The sequence below is a fragment of the Acomys minous genome (assembly GCF_964271855.1).
Source record: "Acomys minous genome assembly, chromosome: 5".
In the NCBI taxonomy this organism is placed as follows: Eukaryota; Metazoa; Chordata; class Mammalia; order Rodentia; family Muridae; genus Acomys; species Acomys minous.
Genome location: NC_140494.1, coordinates 30,285,886 through 30,304,869, shown reverse-complemented (window position 1 = coordinate 30,304,869; position 18,984 = coordinate 30,285,886). Strand labels below are relative to the sequence as shown.

At 38.6% G+C, this 18,984-nt stretch overlaps 1 protein-coding gene across 7 annotated transcripts in view; it reads left to right on the top strand.

The window, feature by feature from the left end:
• Positions 1-18,984, top strand: part of ERCC6L2 (ERCC excision repair 6 like 2) — a 160,955-nt gene that overhangs the window by 33,361 nt on the left and 108,610 nt on the right. For 6 of the 7 annotated variants that reach the window (XM_084783736.1, XM_084783737.1, XM_084783735.1 and 3 more), the window contains exons 4-11: positions 1,082-1,275; positions 8,818-8,979; positions 9,355-9,562; positions 12,036-12,176; positions 15,103-15,213; positions 16,506-16,625; positions 17,789-17,860; positions 18,686-18,831. In XM_084783736.1, coding sequence (XP_084639862.1) covers positions 1,082-1,275; positions 8,818-8,979; positions 9,355-9,562; positions 12,036-12,176; positions 15,103-15,213; positions 16,506-16,625; positions 17,789-17,860; positions 18,686-18,831 — 1,154 coding nt within the window. The remainder of the gene's footprint in view (positions 1-1,081; positions 1,276-8,817; positions 8,980-9,354; positions 9,563-12,035; positions 12,177-15,102; positions 15,214-16,505; positions 16,626-17,788; positions 17,861-18,685; positions 18,832-18,984) is intronic. The other variant, XM_084783738.1, reaches the window with a different exon arrangement.

Genomic DNA, 18,984 nt, shown 5'->3' with positions numbered 1-18,984 from the left:
TGGGTTCAATCCCTATTCCCACACAGCAGCTTGCAACGTTCTATAACTCCAGTTCCAAGGGATTTGATGCTCTCACACCAATGCACATGAAATAAAATTAAATAAATTATTTGTTTAAATATTTTTTTTAAAATAAGAGAATGGTACCCAAGATGTATAGTGGAGAAAACATGTTCTGTTTTGATTTCATTTGATTCTTATTTTGTTTTTTTTAACTCTGTGAGATATGCCTGTGGATAAAAGTGGCCCATTATTAAAATGAAGCTGGCATGAAGGGAAGGCTGGGGACAGTTTACCGTGTTGATCCTAGATTGGCAAGAGAGATAGATGGGAGCCACTAACTAGAAGCAAATGTTGTTATCTTTGAAGAACATAAACAGTCAATCCCTAGTCACAGATGGGAAGGCAGGGTGTGTAGAGATAAATACAGGTAAAGTTACTGATAGAGACCAGGTGGAGGGTCTCCACTTGCCTCCGGTTTCCATGCCTTCAACTGAGAGAATCTGAGAAAAATGCAGATGCAAAGAGAAAAGAACCCCAGAAGATTGTGTTAGAGAAGATTGCTGTCCTTCTGCTTTGCATATTAGCTTTTTAACTTATTGTTGGAATCCTAATTTCACTGTTCTCTCTTAGAGAGTTACTTTTCTCTTCTTTAACACCTTTAAGCATAGAAATGAAGAGCCGGGCATGGTGGCGCACGCCTTTAATCCCAGCACTCAGGAGGCAGAGGATGGTGGATCGCTGTGAGTTCAAGGCCAGCCTGGTCTACAAAGTGAGTCCAGGACAGCCAAGGCAACACAGAGAGACCCTGTCTTGAAAAACCAAAACAAACAAACAAACAAACAAACAAAAAAGAATAGAAATGAAAAGTAGCTGTGCCTTTCAGTGGGTTGTCTCTTTTGTTCTAACAAAAAGCTGTTTAAGCAAAGAATGTTTTTGATGTTCCTTTTTTGTCCACATTTAGCAAATTGTGTTAATTACTTACTTATAGCATCAAAATCAAAGAGTGGACCTATTGATACCATCCGTTTCCCATTGGAGTTCTTACTAAAAACATAGATGCTTTTCTTCCTATTTTTAGATGTTCTTAATAGTTGCTCCTCTTTCTGTCCTCTACAACTGGAAGGACGAACTGGATACCTGGGGATATTTCAGAGTCACTGTTTTGCATGGTAGCAAAAAAGACAACGAACTGATTCGTTTAAAGCAGGGGAAATGTGAAATTGCTCTAACAACCTATGAAACACTGCGCTTGTGTCTGGAGGAGCTTAACAGGTAAACTCTTGAGATGATACTGTCAGTGAGCATCTGCCATCAGCCGTGTGCATCCTGTATATCATGATTCAAAACTCAAGCTCCTCTGCTTGATTTCATGTCAAGCTTGTAATAGCCGACTCTATCTGAAAGGCTTCCTACCACTTATATTCTATTAAACTCAGAGTAGGAGTGCACTTTAAACAGTGCATTTTAAAGAAAGGTAAGATTTGCCAAGTCCCATGTGCACTTTGTGTAGCTGATGCCACCTAGAACATTGCGAACTGTACCCCTGACATACTTCCAGCAAATTATACCCTTGTTGGTATGTTGAGCCATGTTGATGGACAAAAACGAATTCAGTTTGTTCTGACCTAGCTGTGCCCAAATTCCCAATTCATGTGTGTAGGTCCCAACCTTAAAATGTAATTATGTTTAAAGATGTGATTAAGAAAAAAGTCAGGCTGTTTGTGTAGCACTGTAAGTCAAAATAAGGCGTCCTTACAGATAACAGGAAAGTACCAGGAGCATATAAGCAGAGGGAAAGAAGAATATGTGAGTTCTCTAATAGATCTTGTAAGTGCTAAGATAGTGTGGTCCTAATCTATTTGAATTATAGTCAGTGAAAGAGAGAAGGGCAGAAAATGTACCTCAAAGATGCTGCTTTCAAATTAGCTAAAATGCCCTAGTCTAAGATAATAATGAAGAACAACAGTTATTTCAGAGGTTTTGAAGACAACAGTAAAATACAGCTAGATGAGGTGGTGCATACCTGAGTAGATCTTACCTACTCTAGAGCTGCGGAAGGATCATGAATTTAAGACCAGTGTGAACAGGTATAGTGGGCCCTGTGCTTAAAAAATACCAACACCAAAAGAATAAAACCAATTACTACTTAGCTGTGGGTCATCTGGAAAACAAAAGAATGAGTTAGATCTGCCTTTTGCCAACATGGACTAATCAAATACAGGTGGAAAGTTCTGTTAGAATTAACTCATGAGGTTGAACTTATGTACAGTAATCAATACTGATTTTTAAATGCAGTTACCCTCCATTCCTTCAGGTTCTACATCCAGGGGCTCTCAGCCAACAGTAGATTAAAACATTGGCTAGGAAAAAAATGTGTCTCTAACAAGCTAATGATTTCCCTAAAGAACTCAGTGTATTTTTATACAACTTTTACATTATGGATGGTATTACACATTATCTAGAAATTATTTGAAGAACATGGGAAGATATATGTAGGTTATATGAAAACACTGTGTCATTGTACATATGAGACTTGAACTTGTGCGTATTTTGGTCCCTGAACCAATCCACAGATGCTAAGGGGCATCTTAGATAGTTCAGTGAATATTGACCTGGCATTGTTAGATTTTTTTTGTAAAGGTCCACTTAGTAAATATTTTGAGGCCATACATAGTTTCTGTGGAATATTCCTTTTTATTTTGCAACTCATTAGAAATATAAAACCAGCAGCCAGGCATGGTGGTGCACGCCTTAAATCCCAGCACTTGGGAGGCAGAGGCATGGGGATCTCTGAGTTCCAGGCTAGCTGGTCTACAAAGTGAGTCCAGAACAACCAAGGCTACACAGAGAAACCCTGTCTCGAAAAACAAAACAAAGCAACTTAATCTGTTGACCATGCAAAATTATCCACAATCTAGTTTGGTCCAGCAGCCACAGTTTGCTGACACCTGTTTTTGAAAAGTGACTGCTTGAGCTCAGCCCTCATCCAAGTAAGGGAGAAAACATTTGCGTTATCCCAACTGTTCTCTTCTTTACAGTCATACTTTCTTCAGTTCTCACCATGAACACTCATCTTGATGTCTGTCACAACAGTTTGAAACTGTTCCAGAGAATTCTTTTAATGCAATTAGGCTAAAAGTTCCCTCATTCATGCCTGATATATTTGCCCAACATGTTTTTGAGATTTATCTGAACTATTTAGTAAATTGGTAATTATTTTTTAAATGTTGAATTGGTGTTCCATCTTATGAGTACCTTCCTCTTTTTGTTACCAATTCATTTGAAAGTAGTTATTTGATTTTGTTTCCTAGCTTGCTATTATTGTAAATAAAATTTCAAGAAACATATTATGGAAGTTGTTTTTTGACATAAGTGTTTTTTGATTAAATAAATGAGTGGAATTTGTGGGTTTTGAGTAAGTGCAGGTTTACATGGAAGAAACTGCAGACCTGTTTTGCATAGTGATTGGGCCACTTTACTGGGTTTATGTAAGGGTGCAGTAGTTTTATAGTCTCACCAGTATTGCATTGTCTGTCTTCGTGCTTTTACACATTTTAGTGAGCATATAGTGCGTGACATTCTGACAGAAATTATATTTTTCTAATGCATGTGCACCTGAAAAGTTTATTCTGTGGTTGGTATGTATAGTGTTCTATAAATGTCAAGAAGACCAGGTTGATTTGTGTAGTTTTTTAAAAATGATTTTTGTGTGTGCACTGATTGATATTTTGCCTGCATGTATGTCTGTGTCAGGTTGTCAGATCCCCTGGAACTGAAGTTGCAGACAGTTGTGTGTTGTAGAAAGTTAGTATCTAGTATTGATTTATATAATTATTACAACAGTTAGTATTTAACTTGCTATTGATAGAAATAAAAGAAACACAGACACCTGTTAGATTTAGATTTCTAATATGCCTATTCAATGGCAGTGGGCAGACGCTAACCCCTGAGTTATCTTGCTATCTCAGCCCCACATCCCATGCCATTTACTCTGTCATTCCTATGCTGTCTTTCAGCTGGACTGCTTTTCTCCATTTGCTGATCCTCAGAGCAAGCTCCTCCCAGCTGTGTGCTTCTAGTTCCTGTTTAACCCATGGTGACTGTTCTCCTCCTCTTGCTCTCCTCCCTCTGCACTCTCCTCTTCCTCTCCTGTGAGCCTCTGCTCTCCCAAGCCCTCAAACCTGAACTCTGCCTACCTCTCGTCTGCCCTCCCCAGGTGTAGACATTTATTGGCCAATCCGGGATAATTCAGAGGCACAGTCACACAGCATCACTTGTTTTACACGAGGGCTTGCTCATAGAAGAGTAAAGATCTTTCAAGGGCAAGCAATTAACAATTAAATACAAAGCACCAGACCACGCTGCTCCAGTTGTGAGCTGCCTTGTGGGTACTATGAATTGAACCCTGATCCTCTGGAAGAGCAGCCAGTGCTTTTAATGGCTGAACCATCTCTCCAGCACCTGATTTATATAGTTTTAAGAATTCCCTGTCTTTGCTAATTTGATGGACTCACTTTGTAGACCAGGCTGACCTCAAATTTACAGAGATCTGCCTGCCTATGCCTCTCTGAGTGCTGAGATTACTAGCATGCACCACCGTGCCCAGCTAAGTCATATATTTTTAAGTTCTGTTTTTAGAGTTACATGCATTTTCAAATTTTTATTTTTTCCTGATGGATTAATTTTTTAAAGTGCTTCTTATTTTTTTTTATTTGTCTTGGTTTATCTAATACTAATATAACTGCCAACAATCTTCTTATGCCTACTGCATATTACAGTTTTTCATTCTTTTATTATAACATTTTCTTTGTGTGTGTGTGTTTTGTTTTGTTTTTTGTTTTTGTTTTTTTGTTTTTTTGAGATAGGGTTTCTCTATGTAGCCTTGACTGTCCTGGACTCATGAGTCCAGGCCTTGAACTCACAGCAATCTGCCTGCCTCTGCCTCCTAAGTGCTGGGATTAAAGGTGTGCACCACCATACCCAGCTAACATTTTTCTTATATTTTCAGTGGCTTTCTTTACAAGTAGAATATAGTTGAAGTTTTTATTTGTTTCGTTTTTTTTTTAATGTTCATTCTGACAGTCTTTGCCTTTGTGGGGATTTAGACCATTCATATTTAATGCAGTGTTGGTAAAGTTGGATTTTGCTAGGCTTTGGATATGACTTTTTTTTTACCTCGTGCTAAGTTTGTATGTTTATATTTTACTGTTTTATGGTTTCTGGCAGAAGACATTAATCTTGGTTATGGAGAAGCTATTAAGTAGTTTGTTCAAGTTTACACAGTTAAGTCAGTAGTGGGCATGAGGCTTTGCCATTGATCACCATTTTAACTCCAGAACTTACGGTTTAAACCATCATGTTACCTCAAAGGATGTTATACAGTTAAATAAATGTAATAAATTCATCTACCATAACAAGCCATATTTTCGTTAATTTACTCATCTCTTTAGAGTGTGCTTCTTGAGAAAGATGTTATATTTAACTTGTATACTTCAGTGCTTATTGCATTTTAATATATAACTGCTAAAGAAATGTGTAAGTGGTTATTTTCTGTGATATAAGTATTAAGAATTCCAAGAATTATGTAACTGTAACTCATATATTTATAAAAGTAGAGACATGAGGAAATTCCTTTTCTTTTTGTTAACTTGTATCAGTTCAAATGTCTTCATTTTGATATATTTTAAATGGTTTATGTTTAAGCTGAGTGAGTACTATTTTGTGAAGTGTGGTTCTCTGTACTTTAATAATAAATAATCCACAGAGTAGACAAATGTATGGCATATTATGGCTGAACAATATTTACTATTATATATTTTATTTTATGAAATGTTGATAAATTTAACATAGTTAAAAGCCAAATAAGGCTTGTAGGGAAAACTGCATCTCTTTGTGCACTCCTTCCTGACCTGTACCATCAGCTCTTACTGATACTAGTCAGTCAGTCAGTCAGTCAGTCAGCCTGTCTGTCTGTCTCTCCTTCACCCTTCCTTCCTTTCTAAGTCATCTTTTCATCTTCTTTCCATTTCCTGTGTCATGAGAGTTCTATCCTCTTCTACCTTTAAGAAATCTGTAAAAATATTGGACAGATGTGTATGTCTACCTATTCAACAATTAGAGCCAACAGATCTTTTGGTGCATATCTGTGTGTGTGTGTGTGTGTGTGTGTGTATGCGCGCGCGCGCGCATGCGCCCGTGCATGTGTGTGTTCACATACACATATGCATATGCACTTTGTCTAAATACACTAATGAATCACTTCAGTAAGTTTCACATAGCATGACAACTTGAGCCCTAAATATTTTAATGTTGTTCTAAGTTACTGTTCTTTATACCTCATCATCCTTGTCATATAGGTAGGTTACGTAACTTGAACTTTTTTTCAAATTTATTTATTTGGGGTTCTTTAATGATTATACCTGCCTTTCAACCTACCTATCCTCGATAGGAGAGAAAAGAAGTTGATGGGAACCAGAAACGTAGACCTTCTTAGATTCAGTTCCTGGGAGCAAGTCCACTGACAGGTTGGCAGGATCCCAGCAGACCCATTAAACAGCAAACCAGCAATTCAGCAAAGGTGGCTGCAACTGCGGTAGCTGGAACCAGAGCAGTAGCTGGAACCCAGAACCTTGAAGCATTTGCTGGAAGGGTTCTCTGGGCGTGTCTTGAAGTGCAGCGATGAACAGCTAAACAATAGGAAATGATGCCAAGACCAAAAGTCTCAGCCTCTTGCTTTGGGCTCACACATTATATATCTCCTCTCAGAGTCCATACTAGGACGTCGTTCAGCTGGCAAAGACCAAGCCCCTAAAGGAGGCAGTTGCTCTTCTAGTGGATAAACATTACCTGTTCTTTCACAAGTCTGTTTCCCATCCCACGTTTGGGTTCAAAACAAAAACATGTTTACATTCACTACCAGGCTACTTGGTAAGGTGCTTGCTGTGAAGCACGAGGACTTGAGTTTGATTCTTTAGAACCCACTGAGCCTAATGGCACACACTTACAGGTGTGGAGACAGATGTATTATTGGGGCTCCCGGGCTAGCTAACCTCACCTGACTGGCCAACTCCAGACCAGGGAGAGAGCCTCTCTCAAAAAAACAAGGTGGACAGCATCTAAGGAATAATACCTGAGGTTAATACCTCTGCTTTTCACATTTATATGCACACATGTGTACCCATATAGGTATATACATTCATGCATTCACAAAGGAAAGTAATAAAAATTAAAAGATAAGGAGAATACAAACAGAAAGTAATTAAATTTCCTTAATGGTCCATAGGACATTATTAATAACTAATATCTAGACAACAGGATTCAGTAAAGGCTTGGGTGGTGACTTTGGTTAAGTTCTTTATAGTTACCTGATATAAAATGACCCCTTTAACATTTGTATCTCAGTAAACTGAGCCTAGCCTAAAAGCTTTATGAATATTGCTGTGAAGTTCATATTGTCACTTTGACGTGTGCCATATTGCTCAGTGTTAATGACACTAAAATTACCTATAGGCTAAGAAGGAAACCATCCATACAACAAAAAATTTAAAATAAGTTTTTCCTTTTACAATAACAAATCTATAAAGTGACATTTTACTACCATTTAAGTATTTTGATTCTTATGTCCATTTATATACATGTGGTGGCATGTAAAAATTATCCATTTATCTTATTGGGTCTTATAGCATACTGTGTTTTCTGGTTTATCATTTATCTTATTAGTGTTATTCTATAAAGAAGAGTCTCATTGGTTGGGAATTAGATACAATTTTAACTAAAAGCAAGGTAAATGAATGCCTGATTGTATTGGAGTAAGAAGTTAAACTAATGAGTAAGGTCACAATGATTGCAGTTTATCCTCCTTTTTTTTTTTTTCTGGACTTACTTGCAATTTCTGTGTTTTCAGGTAGTTCAAGTTATTTGCCATGTTTTGACTAGGCTGTTGAGTTGTAGTAACATATAGGCCATAAACAGGTGCTTCATCTGATTATAATTTGCAAATTTTCCTTTGTGCCTGTCTTTCGTCTTCGTAATGGTGTCTTCAGAAGAGCAAAAGTTTGTAACATTGACAATATCCAATGTATCACAAAAACTTTTGAAAATTCTGTGTCTGATCTAGAATCAGAAAGATTGGTCTGTTTTATAAATGTTATTTTTTTCATGTTTAGATTTGTGATATATCTTAAGTTCATTTTTATGTATCGTATCTGATTTTTCCCATTAAGTCCTAGATGTTTGCTTATTCAACAGTTTACACCCAATTGTAATTGCTATTCTTGAAGCTTCTATATTCTAATTAGACCAGTTCTTGTTCTTCTGGATATTTATCCTGGATTTGGCTCTTAAGTGTTTCTGCCATGTTCCTGAAAGCAGCCATCTCCCACTGCTACACAGCATCTATTGTTTTTGGTAGCTTGGTTTGGTTGCAGATACTCCTTGCTACTGGGGTCACAGCTCTAACCTTTTTAATAAACATTGTTTTCATCACAATTCAAAAAGATACTGCTGTTTATATTGATGCTTTTCATTCAGTTTAACATAAAGTTGTTTCTTTTATGTGTCTGTTTCTAGTTTGTTACTTAAAACAGGAATTGTCATTTAATGATACTGGCTTACAAAATCATCTTCTCTTATTTTTCATTTCTTCTATATTTATCAGTAGTGTTCCCTGACCTAAGGCCATTTAGCCAGACAAGAATTCAGTAGAATGAAGGTATATTTTAGAAAGGAAAAAAAAATGCTGTCTAAATTTTTAAAAACTAAAGTAAGGAAAAATTCTGTCTCTTTCTCTCACCCGTTTTCCCTTTTTTCCTATAGTTTGGAGTGGTCAGCTGTTATTGTAGATGAAGCACACAGGATCAAGAATCCAAAAGCACGAGTTACCGAAGTCATGAAGGCTATAAGGTGTAAGGTCCGCATTGGCCTCACTGGTACCATCCTTCAGAACAACATGAAGGAGCTGTGGTGCGTTATGGACTGGTGAGTGAGAAGGGTAGGTGTTCAGCAGAATGCTGCCTTGTTTTCTGGTTGCTTGTTCTTTAAGTCACAGCCCCCTCCCCCCAGAAAAGTCATCACTTAACTGTTTGTAGAAGTCTCCATCCCAAGCATGTTTCAGTGTAGGAAGTCCTCTGAAAAATCTTAGCATGTTACTGTTAGTCCCCAGAGTAAATACATGCTGAATTACTAGTTATAAACAGTCATGAAGAAGGAATGCGGTTTTCTTGGGTCTTGTTTTTGTTGTTATTAATAAGTGAGTCACTGAATATATCCCTTAGAAGCAAAAGAATTGAATGCTTTTCTTTTTAGATAATTTAGTAACTTTGTTAATTTTTCTTTCTTACTGCCTTTATGAAGGGCTGTGCCAGGACTTCTAGGTAGCAGGATCTACTTCAAGAAACAGTTTTCGGACCCAGTGGAACATGGCCAGAGACACACAGCAACAAAAAGAGAGCTTGCTACTGGACGAAAAGCCATGCACAGGCTTGCAAAAAAGATGTCTGGCTGGTTTCTCAGGCGTACCAAGACTCTTATCAAGGGCCAGTTGCCTAAGAAAGAAGACCGGGTGAGAACTACACTTATGTGCATTATTAACTCCTCATCACTGTATTCTTCTTGAAAGCATTTCTTTTTAGGATTCCTTTTGTGGAATTAGTTTGTTACATGTGGGATTTCAGAAGACATGAATTGAGCTCAGTTTTATTTCTTTCTTAATTTTACTGACCTACTAGCTAATAGGCCTGTAACTAGTACATGTGTTAGTTAACTTTCTATTTTCATGACATATTCTAGAGATTAAGCACTGAACAAAGAGGAAAGGTTTACTTTGGTTTTATAAGTTTCAGTCTGTGGTCCTTTAGATCTGTGGCCTGAAGAATGTAGTGGAGCAGACTCTTACCTCACAGTGTTAGGAAGAAAAAAGAGACAGGAAAGGACCAGGTACCCAATGTCCCCTTCAGGGACACAGCCTTGTGACTTAAATTGCTTGTAGAAAGGTGCCAAAGGCCAGTGAGCTGGGCTTTTGGCTTATGGGCCTGTGAGAGTCCTTTGGGAACCAAGCCATGACAGCGAGTGTCTAATGCACATCTAAGCTAGGGGTAGTCACTTACACTTTTAATCTCAGCACCAAAAGGTGAGGCAAGCAGATCTCCAAGTTCAGGCCAGCCTAGTCTATGTAGTAAATTACAGGTCAGTGAGGTCTAGACAGTGAAACCCTTTCTCAAAAAACAAACAAACAAACAAATGGACCAAATCCTCATGTCTTGTCAAGGCCTTTGATTCATTTCTTCCTTAAGGAAGCAGGGAGAGCTTCCCTTTGTAATGAGTTTTTCTTTCACACACACAGTTCTGCTCAGTGTGCTCTTTAACTTACAAGAAAATAACATTGTTATTATTTAAGAAAGTTGGAGTTGTCTAGGATTTTTTAATATTCAACTGATTGTTTGACTTTGTGATTCTTAGTTCTAGCAATAAAGATTCTGTAAATTGTTATGAGTTAAATCTAACTCATGCTGTCTTAACTAGAGGTGATGATCTCAAATGCACTCTAATCCTAGGATACCTTGTAAAGATTTGAAAGTAAAGGCTAGCACTGATATGGAAGTTGAGAAAATTAATAACATGTGACTTTTGGTATTTATCTAAAGCAAATATCATTATGTTGGTACTTTGTGAACCTCTGCTTTTTAAACTGTTTTATGCAGGGGTGTATGCGTGTGTGCATGCAGTCTGTTTAGTAGGAATAATACAAACAAAATACATCAAGAGAGAACTGTGCCTAAAGATTTAGAACTTGGGCTTTGGCTCTCCCAGTTAAAGGTTATTTTTCCAGTTGGGCAGTTTACTGAGACCAGTGTGGTTTGTTAAGTGGAACCAATGATGATAGGCAGGCTTCACATGGTTGCTCTGAAATGCATGACATATAAGAAATACTTAGTAACTGTTAGTATTGCACACTAATATAAATGTCTTCTCTCTCTTGTAGTTACTGACTGCCATCTTCTGTGCTCTTCTGTTATTCTTATGGTTTTTTGTTTGTTTGTTTGTTTTTGGTTCTTCGAGACAGAGTCTCTTTGTATAACCTTGGCTGTCCTGGATTTGCTTTGTAGACCAGGTTGGCCTTGAACTCAGAGATCCACCTGCCTCTGCCTCCCGAGTGCTGGGATTAAAGGTGTGCGCCATCATGCCCAGCTTCTTAAGTACTTTTAAATTCAAGACTAAGCATCAAGGAGTAATTATATTCTATAGACATATTTTTAAAATTCTAACATTAAGACATTACAATATTTGCTTGAGTGCATTTTTTTTGTAATACTGTCCCACTGTAGTTATATAGATACTTAAAAGTTGATGACTGTTCCTTATTGTTCGCATTCTCTATAGCTTGTTATGAATACATTTGAATTTGATACTGGCTAGATACACATCTAGAAGAATTTTATTCATTTCTAGTGCTGCCAAAAGTAGGAGGGAAATTGTGTTCCTTATAACTTGGTGGCATTGTTTTGTTATAATATTTTCTGTGCTTGAATTTGGACATACAATAGCAAATTGTGTTTGCTTTTGCATATATTTATTTAATTCTTGTCTTTACTAGTTTAGGAGTTTATAGCAAGATACTCAAAACAAACAACTAAAGTAAGATGAAATTTTTTGTGGTTTTGTCAGTTTTTTAGTAACATTTGTTATTTACACTAATGTTCTAAAATCCTTTGTTTTGTTTTATTGTGACTTGTTTGCATGACACAGACATCTAAGGAGACCCATGATATACTGAGAATGTATAAGGAAGTTACAGCATTTGTTTTCTGGGTTATTTAAGTGAAAATAAAAGCATGTTATGAAGTTTACTTACAAGTGAGATGAGAGTCTGTCCAGTATGAGGTGAGGAGGGGTAATGAAAGAGAGTGAGGAGAAATCGTCAGACAGGTGGTTAGTGTAGGTGACTGCGCTGTTACTCTCATCAGGTCTAGTGGCCATTGTGACAATTCTCCTCACCACTATAGAAGTCCTAATAATGGCCTCTCCTTTGTCTACAGATGGTGTATTGCTCTTTGACCGACTTCCAGAAAGCTGTTTATCAAACAGTGTTAGAAGCGGAAGATGTGGCTTTGATCCTTACATCCTCTCAGCCTTGTACCTGTGGCAGTGGCCAGAAAAGGAGAAACTGCTGTTACAAGGCAAACATTTCCATTTCTCTTTACTGTGTCGCTCTTGTGTCAGTGAAGGCACTTTGTGAGTAGTAGTACTTGTGACACAAGTCTGGCAGCTGAGTTCTGATCCCCAGAACCCAGGCTGGCTGTGTGCATGTCTGTGGTCCCAGCACTCCTAGACAAGACGGGGGTGCAGGCAGGGAGAATCCTGGAAGCTTGTGAGCCAGCAAGGGAACTTGCTTTAGAGCAGGGTGGAAAGCAGGAACTGGTTCTTAAAAGTTATCCTCTGGGCTCCACATGCATGCCATCATGCGTGCGTGCCTGAGTCACACACATACATATATATATAAATACAGGTTATCAGATATACTTTACAATATTAAATAACTACATATTGTTGTTGTGTGCATTGTGTGGGTGCTATGGCCTGCTATGGTACTCTGGTGGAAGGGTGTCCACAACTGGTGGGACAGTGTCCCAGTGGTATTCTGAGGCACGGGAGCCTGGGAACTTCACAGCTCTGGGGTAAGACAGTGTCCCAAGGGTACCCTGAGGCACAGGAACCGAAGAATCTCATGGCTCTAGGATGGAACAGTGTCCCAAGAATACCCCGAGGCACAGGAGGCCAGGAACCTCACAGCTCTGAGAGGAAGCCTCCTCAATAGAGACAGTACAGCTCCCAGGGAAGGGTTGCCCCTAACCCCTGAGGAACTGAGGAGCTTTGGAGCCTGAGCCCCTCTCCTTCTTCCTTTCTTTTCCTCCTACTCTTCTTCTTCTTCCAATGAAAGAGTCACAACACGCAATAAATCTTAAAAGAGATTTATTAGAAGCCTGAATCCAGGAGCAGCTGCCTCTGCTCCCAGCAGGAGACAGCAGAATAAGGCTTTATATAGGGTTTCTTAGGGGGCAGAGCTTTCTGGGACAGGGATTTCCAGAATGTGGATTGGTGAGTTTTTGTCCTGACTTCTTATCCCAAATTAGCATAATCTGGCATGAGTCCTCCTGAGGAGCTGGAGATGGCAGTTACAGAGGTCTGGGCTGCTGGAGCTTTCTCAGGCAGTGGTTGAGCCAATTATTTGCCTTGAGGGGCAATAAAGTTTACAGTGTTTCCAAGAGTCCATTGTGAAGGCAGTAGGCTGAAGCAGGAAAGGTTGTTGTCATCATGGACAGCTCCCATGGTGGTGGCAGCAGGCTTTCTGAGGCAGGAAAGGTGTCTGGTTTTCATAGAGCAGTAGGCTGAAGCAGGAATAGTCACCATAGACAGCTCCCATGGAGCAGCAGGAAAGAGTCTGCTGAGGCTGGAATAGTCACCATGGACAGCTCCCGCTGAGGCACCAACAGGAGCCATTTTGTCTCCTGCCTCCAATAGCCCCAGGGCAAGGAGGAGGACTAGCATAGAGCCACTGTTAGACATAGCTCTTGGGAGGGTAGTGATATTGTGGGCTGAAGGAGTTGGGGGTGGGCGCAGTGGGCTCCCTGCAACTTCGGAAGGTATCCTGTTGGGGTGGTGATGGTAGCATTAGGCATGGAGAAATCCATAAGTGAGTGTGTGTGAATGTATGTGTGTGTGAGAGTACATGTATGTGTGTGTGTGCCTTGGCATCCCCCATGGCAGTGGTGGTGATGGCCATGGCAGCGATGGTGGCCTCGATCTGACTGTGACTGCTGTGGCAGTGGCAGAATATAAAATATAATATACATATAATATAAAATACAATAAATATATACATACAATATAGAAAATAAAATAAATGCAATACAAGACAATATTTAAATAGCTATAAAACTCACTTTTTAGTAGGAGGTAGCTAGCCTACTTTCATCCTAAAATTCCTTTTTTTTTAAAAACAAATTTCTCATCCACTGCTCATAAGAATGAATCACTGCTTGCTGGTAAGACTTGACTCCTGGGCACTGTGCACATTTAATAGAGACTTGGGTTAGCTGAACAAGATGCTTTTTTAGAGACCAAATGTCACTTGTTTTACTATCTGCTCTTTATGTTTCTTGGCTCTTTATTTCATGTTACTTGTCATGATTACAGGGACCCTAAGTATTTATATAAATTGATTTTTATGCTATCTAATTGGTTTTGCTGTTTTCAGTCATTGCCATTTTTAGTACCCCAGTATTTTTAGAAAACTTTATAGCTTTGTTATCAGATTTGGGGGCTACAACCTGTTTCCCAAGTCAGATTTGGCCACTCATCAGTAATCCAATTAAAAAAGCCAAATTAAAAGTAGAAAGCAGGAAAAGGAGATATGTTCAGTACAGCTACATTGGGAAGAGGGACAAAAATCCAGCAAATTCCTCAAGTCCATCTTCCAGGTCCAGAGGTGAGAGATCAAAGCTTACTAGAGGGCCGAGGATGGGGCGTCTGAGCAGTCCCAGTCAGCGTGCAGTCCTGCCCTCCATCCTTATCAGTGTCTGGGCTTCAGCCTGTGTGGTGGTTTGACAAGTGGTGAGAACTGTGTGAAATCCCTTTCTGGAGTCAAGTTCCCTCTCTGACTGGTACTGTTTCCTCCTCCCAGGGTGAGATTTCTTGGGGGAAATTCTCCTTGTACCCCATTGTTTCAGTAGTCTGATAGAAAGATTGAGAGACAAGTCTCTTTAGAATATCTTCACTTCTGCCAGGCTAGTAATGTCGTAAGTAGAGAGAAAAGTGTTCTTTAGAACACTGTGACTACATCATAGTATTGCCATCGGTACCCGCTTAATGGTAGACTTTTTGTCACTGTTCCATTCCAGAATGGAGATTCCCCTTTTATTAAATAAGTATCACTACATTATGATTGATACATCACCAAGAATGATTGTAGTCAGTGATTCATGGATATTCTTCTAAATACTTGGCCTTTACCATCTTAGATAATTAGGCATAAGTACTAAATGGTGCATTTTATGTTAGTTATATAGCCATGTTATTAATGCTTTTCTGTCCTTTCTGTTACAGACCAATCCGCAGGGTGACACAGTGAGAACCTTGTGTCTTAGTTATTTGACTGTGCTTCAGAAAGTAGCTAACCATGTTGCACTGCTGCAGGCTGCTAGTACCTCCAAACAGGTTGGCATTGACTTTACATTTTTCTGTGATACTATTGATGTAAAACTGATACTGTGCAGTATTGTTGACACAAAAAATCATAGCTCTTATCTTAAAGGGAGTAAAAGAACCCCAGATTCCACATTTAATATGGAAGTGGTTTTATGAAGTTTTATAATTTTACTGAAGAAAGTCAGAAACCAAGGCAAGTATTAGAACATTTCTGGGTACATCAGAGAGATGGGGGTGGAGGATTTTCTTTAGGTCCAGGATGCTATCTGATGACATTTTTAGCTTTTAGGTTGTAGAAACTAGTATTTTATAGTCACAGGATGTTAGTTCTGACCCAGAGGTGGGCAAGGAATGGCTCTTGGGGTGTGGGGCTAAAAGTCCACCCAAGATAAGATAGACTTCGAGCCTTTACCATTCCAGTCCCTTCCTAGTATTTCACCTCTAGTCAGCCAACCAGTCTCTGCAGATACAGCTTCTTTCCAGAAGTTCTCCTCTCATTATCTTAGCTAACTATTCTTAAGTGTATTTTAGGTGACCTTGAAGAGGAAACTGATTTGCTAATTTTAAAATTCAGTAGTTGAATGACAGAACCTTGTGTATGTGCAAGGTACCAAGTGCAGTTTTCAGCATCAATACTAACAGTTTTTTAAAGTAAATCTTACATATCAAGAAACCTGTCTGCTTAAAATTTTAATCAGGCTGAAAAAGCTTGTGCTTAAAGTAATAGCTGTTTTATGTGTCTTAATATTGTTTGTGTATTGTTCTTACATGTTTTTTGGTGTAACTACTTAGAGAGCTGATAAATCAATTCTGTTCTACAAATATTATATTTATTTATATTTGTCTGATCTGTTTCCCAAACTGTCAACAATCAGTTCTTTCCAAGCTGGGTCTTAAATAGAAGCATTTGTTTGGTAACTGCAGGTCTATCTCACTCTAGAGCACAACATCAGGAAGAAGGCCCTGCCTTCAGCTAAGGATATTTCCTTGTGCTGTAGCTGGTGTGTGTAACTCATCTGACTTCTATTAGGAATTTGGTACAGTAGACTTTGATAGTGTTATTTATTCTCTGGGGAATATTTGTTTCTTTGTTTTGGAAATATATAATGTCCATATCCATACTGTCAAGAATTCATCAAAACCATACATGTTCAACATACCGCTTTAAGATTTTTCTGAATTGTTAATCTCACTTAAAGAAGGCATATTACATCTCTCTTCCTTGAAAGTGAATTTTTTTATAAAGTTTTATTTATTGTAGGTTTAAATATGTAATGAAATTTCTTCTTTCTTCTCTCAAGGAAACACTTATTAAGAGGATATGTGATCAGGTATTTTCCAGATTCCCAGATTTTGTGAAGAAAAGCAAAGATGCAGCCTTTGAAACACTTTCTGACCCTAAATATAGTGGGAAAATGAAGGTATGTGCTCTTCTTTCAGTTAGCATACAAACAGGGATATCTTACAAAAGATTTGATTTATGCGGTGGTACTACAACCACAGCAGCTAGTCACAAGAGTCCTCTAAACCCTGAGAAAAGATGGAAATTATGAGGTCTGCATATAGATCAGTGCACACACTGGGCACTCAGTGGCAATTGCGTCAAATATACTTCAAACTGGTCCTTACTAATCTGTTGGGCTTAAGAACACTTAAAATGTATGTTGTTATCACATATATACAGTGCATGGCCTTCTATCTAGGCTGAATCTTCTGCCTATAAGTTTTGTTTGCTGACCTGAATAGTAAAATTGCAAAGGAACACTTGTTCTGCATAGGGAAGCTGACCTGTGGCCAACTTGTTCTTGGTACTGCATTACTAAAGGAGGGGTGTGGAAAGCAAGCCCAGGTTCTGTAGCCCTGACCTGCCTGTCATAGAGTGTGAACTAACAATAGCTTCTGGCCTCCTGCAAGGCGACAGGTTTGCTTAACCTTCATAGCTATCAGAAAATTCCTCTCCCCTTGGTGGATTGCCTTACCATGGTGTTCTGTCTTCCCAGGTATGGGAATGTCTGCCTAAAAACAACAGGTTCTGCTCTGTACAATCTTTGGACTGTTGCTTCCTCTAAAGAACTGAGTGTGAGGTCAGATTATTAGCCCTTTGAAGTAAATGTCAAATCTGGAAGTCAGGGATTACTGTAAATAAACAAAGGGGAGAAAGTGAGAGGGATAAACATCAGCTCTTTGAGAACCTACCGAGAAGCAACTGGGGACATTGCATCTTGTCTGTCTAGAAAGCCACTTACTTGCTAAAAGTTATGTTTTGCTAATTTAGTCTTAAGATACTGTATGTATAAAATTGTTTTCTGGAAATTAAATTAATGCATCATCTAAAATGCTTCTTTCTAGTAAAACTAAATGAGATGATATTAGCTTTGGGATCTTTACCTTCATACTGATAAGAGGATGATGATTAACATTTGATGTGATAAATACTGTTAATTTGGAATATATAAAGGGAGATAGCAGAGATGACTGAGGTGTTGTGTAGAACACTTTTTCAGGAACTCTTCAGCTCTGCCTATATGTGTAAAGTGTGCTTGTAGTTGGCACTGGCCCACTGACACCCTGTGTTCCTTCCTAGGTCCTCCAGCAGCTTTTGAATCATTTTAGGAAACACAGAGATAAGGTTCTTCTCTTCTCTTTTTCCACCAAGGTGAGTTTCATCCAAAATGTTCTTGATTGGTCAGCCTGGGCAGTTGAGGGAAGTAGCAGGTTACTGTCTCATTCTCCTCATCCACATAACATATCATGGTGAGAGAAGCAAGGCTGAGCTTCCCAGCACATTCAGTTAAGTGTGGAAATCAGATATGGGTGCCACCATCGTATGAAACTCAAAGGTAAAGTTGTATTTTCTGATGATGTTCTCTTTGAGATATTTAGGACATTTTAGAAAATATCATAAATAAATATCTAAAATGTTATCAAATAGCATTGTTTCTTTCATAGTTCAGTGAAACTTGGTATAGAAAACTCCCCTCCCTATTTAGAAAATGACATAAGGAAATGTTTATATAAATTATTTGACCAATGATTTTATTTGGTTCCAGGGTATTTTTTTGTTTTGTTTTGTTTTTAAACAGGGTTTCTCTGTGTAGCCCTGGCTGTCCTGGACTCACTTTGTAGACCTGACTGGCCTGGAACTCACAGAGATCACCTGCCTCTGCCTCCCAAGTGCTGGGGTTACAGGTGAGGTCCACTATGGCCAGCTTTTTTTTTTTTTTTTTAAGAAAGAGTTGCTAAAAAGAAGATTTCTTGTTTCAGAATGATGAGAAGAAATGCATGGGCTAAAAGTGAGATATAGACCTTGGGCTGGTGTGTGTGTGTGTGTGTGTGTGTGTGTGTGTGTGTGTGTGTGTGTATGAATCGCTTTTCCACAGAGTTACACCAAGGACCCCATATCTATTGCTCATTAATTAGAAGAAATCTAAGAACCCAGTGATGAGTGCTCACTAGTGTGCCTCCCTTGCCTTCCCTATAGCTACTGGATGTGCTGCAGCAGTACTGTATGGCTTCTGGCCTTGACTACCGGAGACTTGATGGAAGCACAAAATCAGAGGAAAGACTCAAGATTGTGAAAGAGTTCAACACTACACAAGATGTGAACATTTGTCTTGTCTCCACAATGTAAGAAAATAAAACTTAATAGCTTGATTTCTATCTGGTTGTTTTTAAAACTATTTTGGTATCGATTTTCAATGAATATGCTTTTGCTGCTTTGTTTTATTTGATTTTTTTTTTTAAGAAGCAGTAAAAACATTGTTAGCTGTAACTGGAATA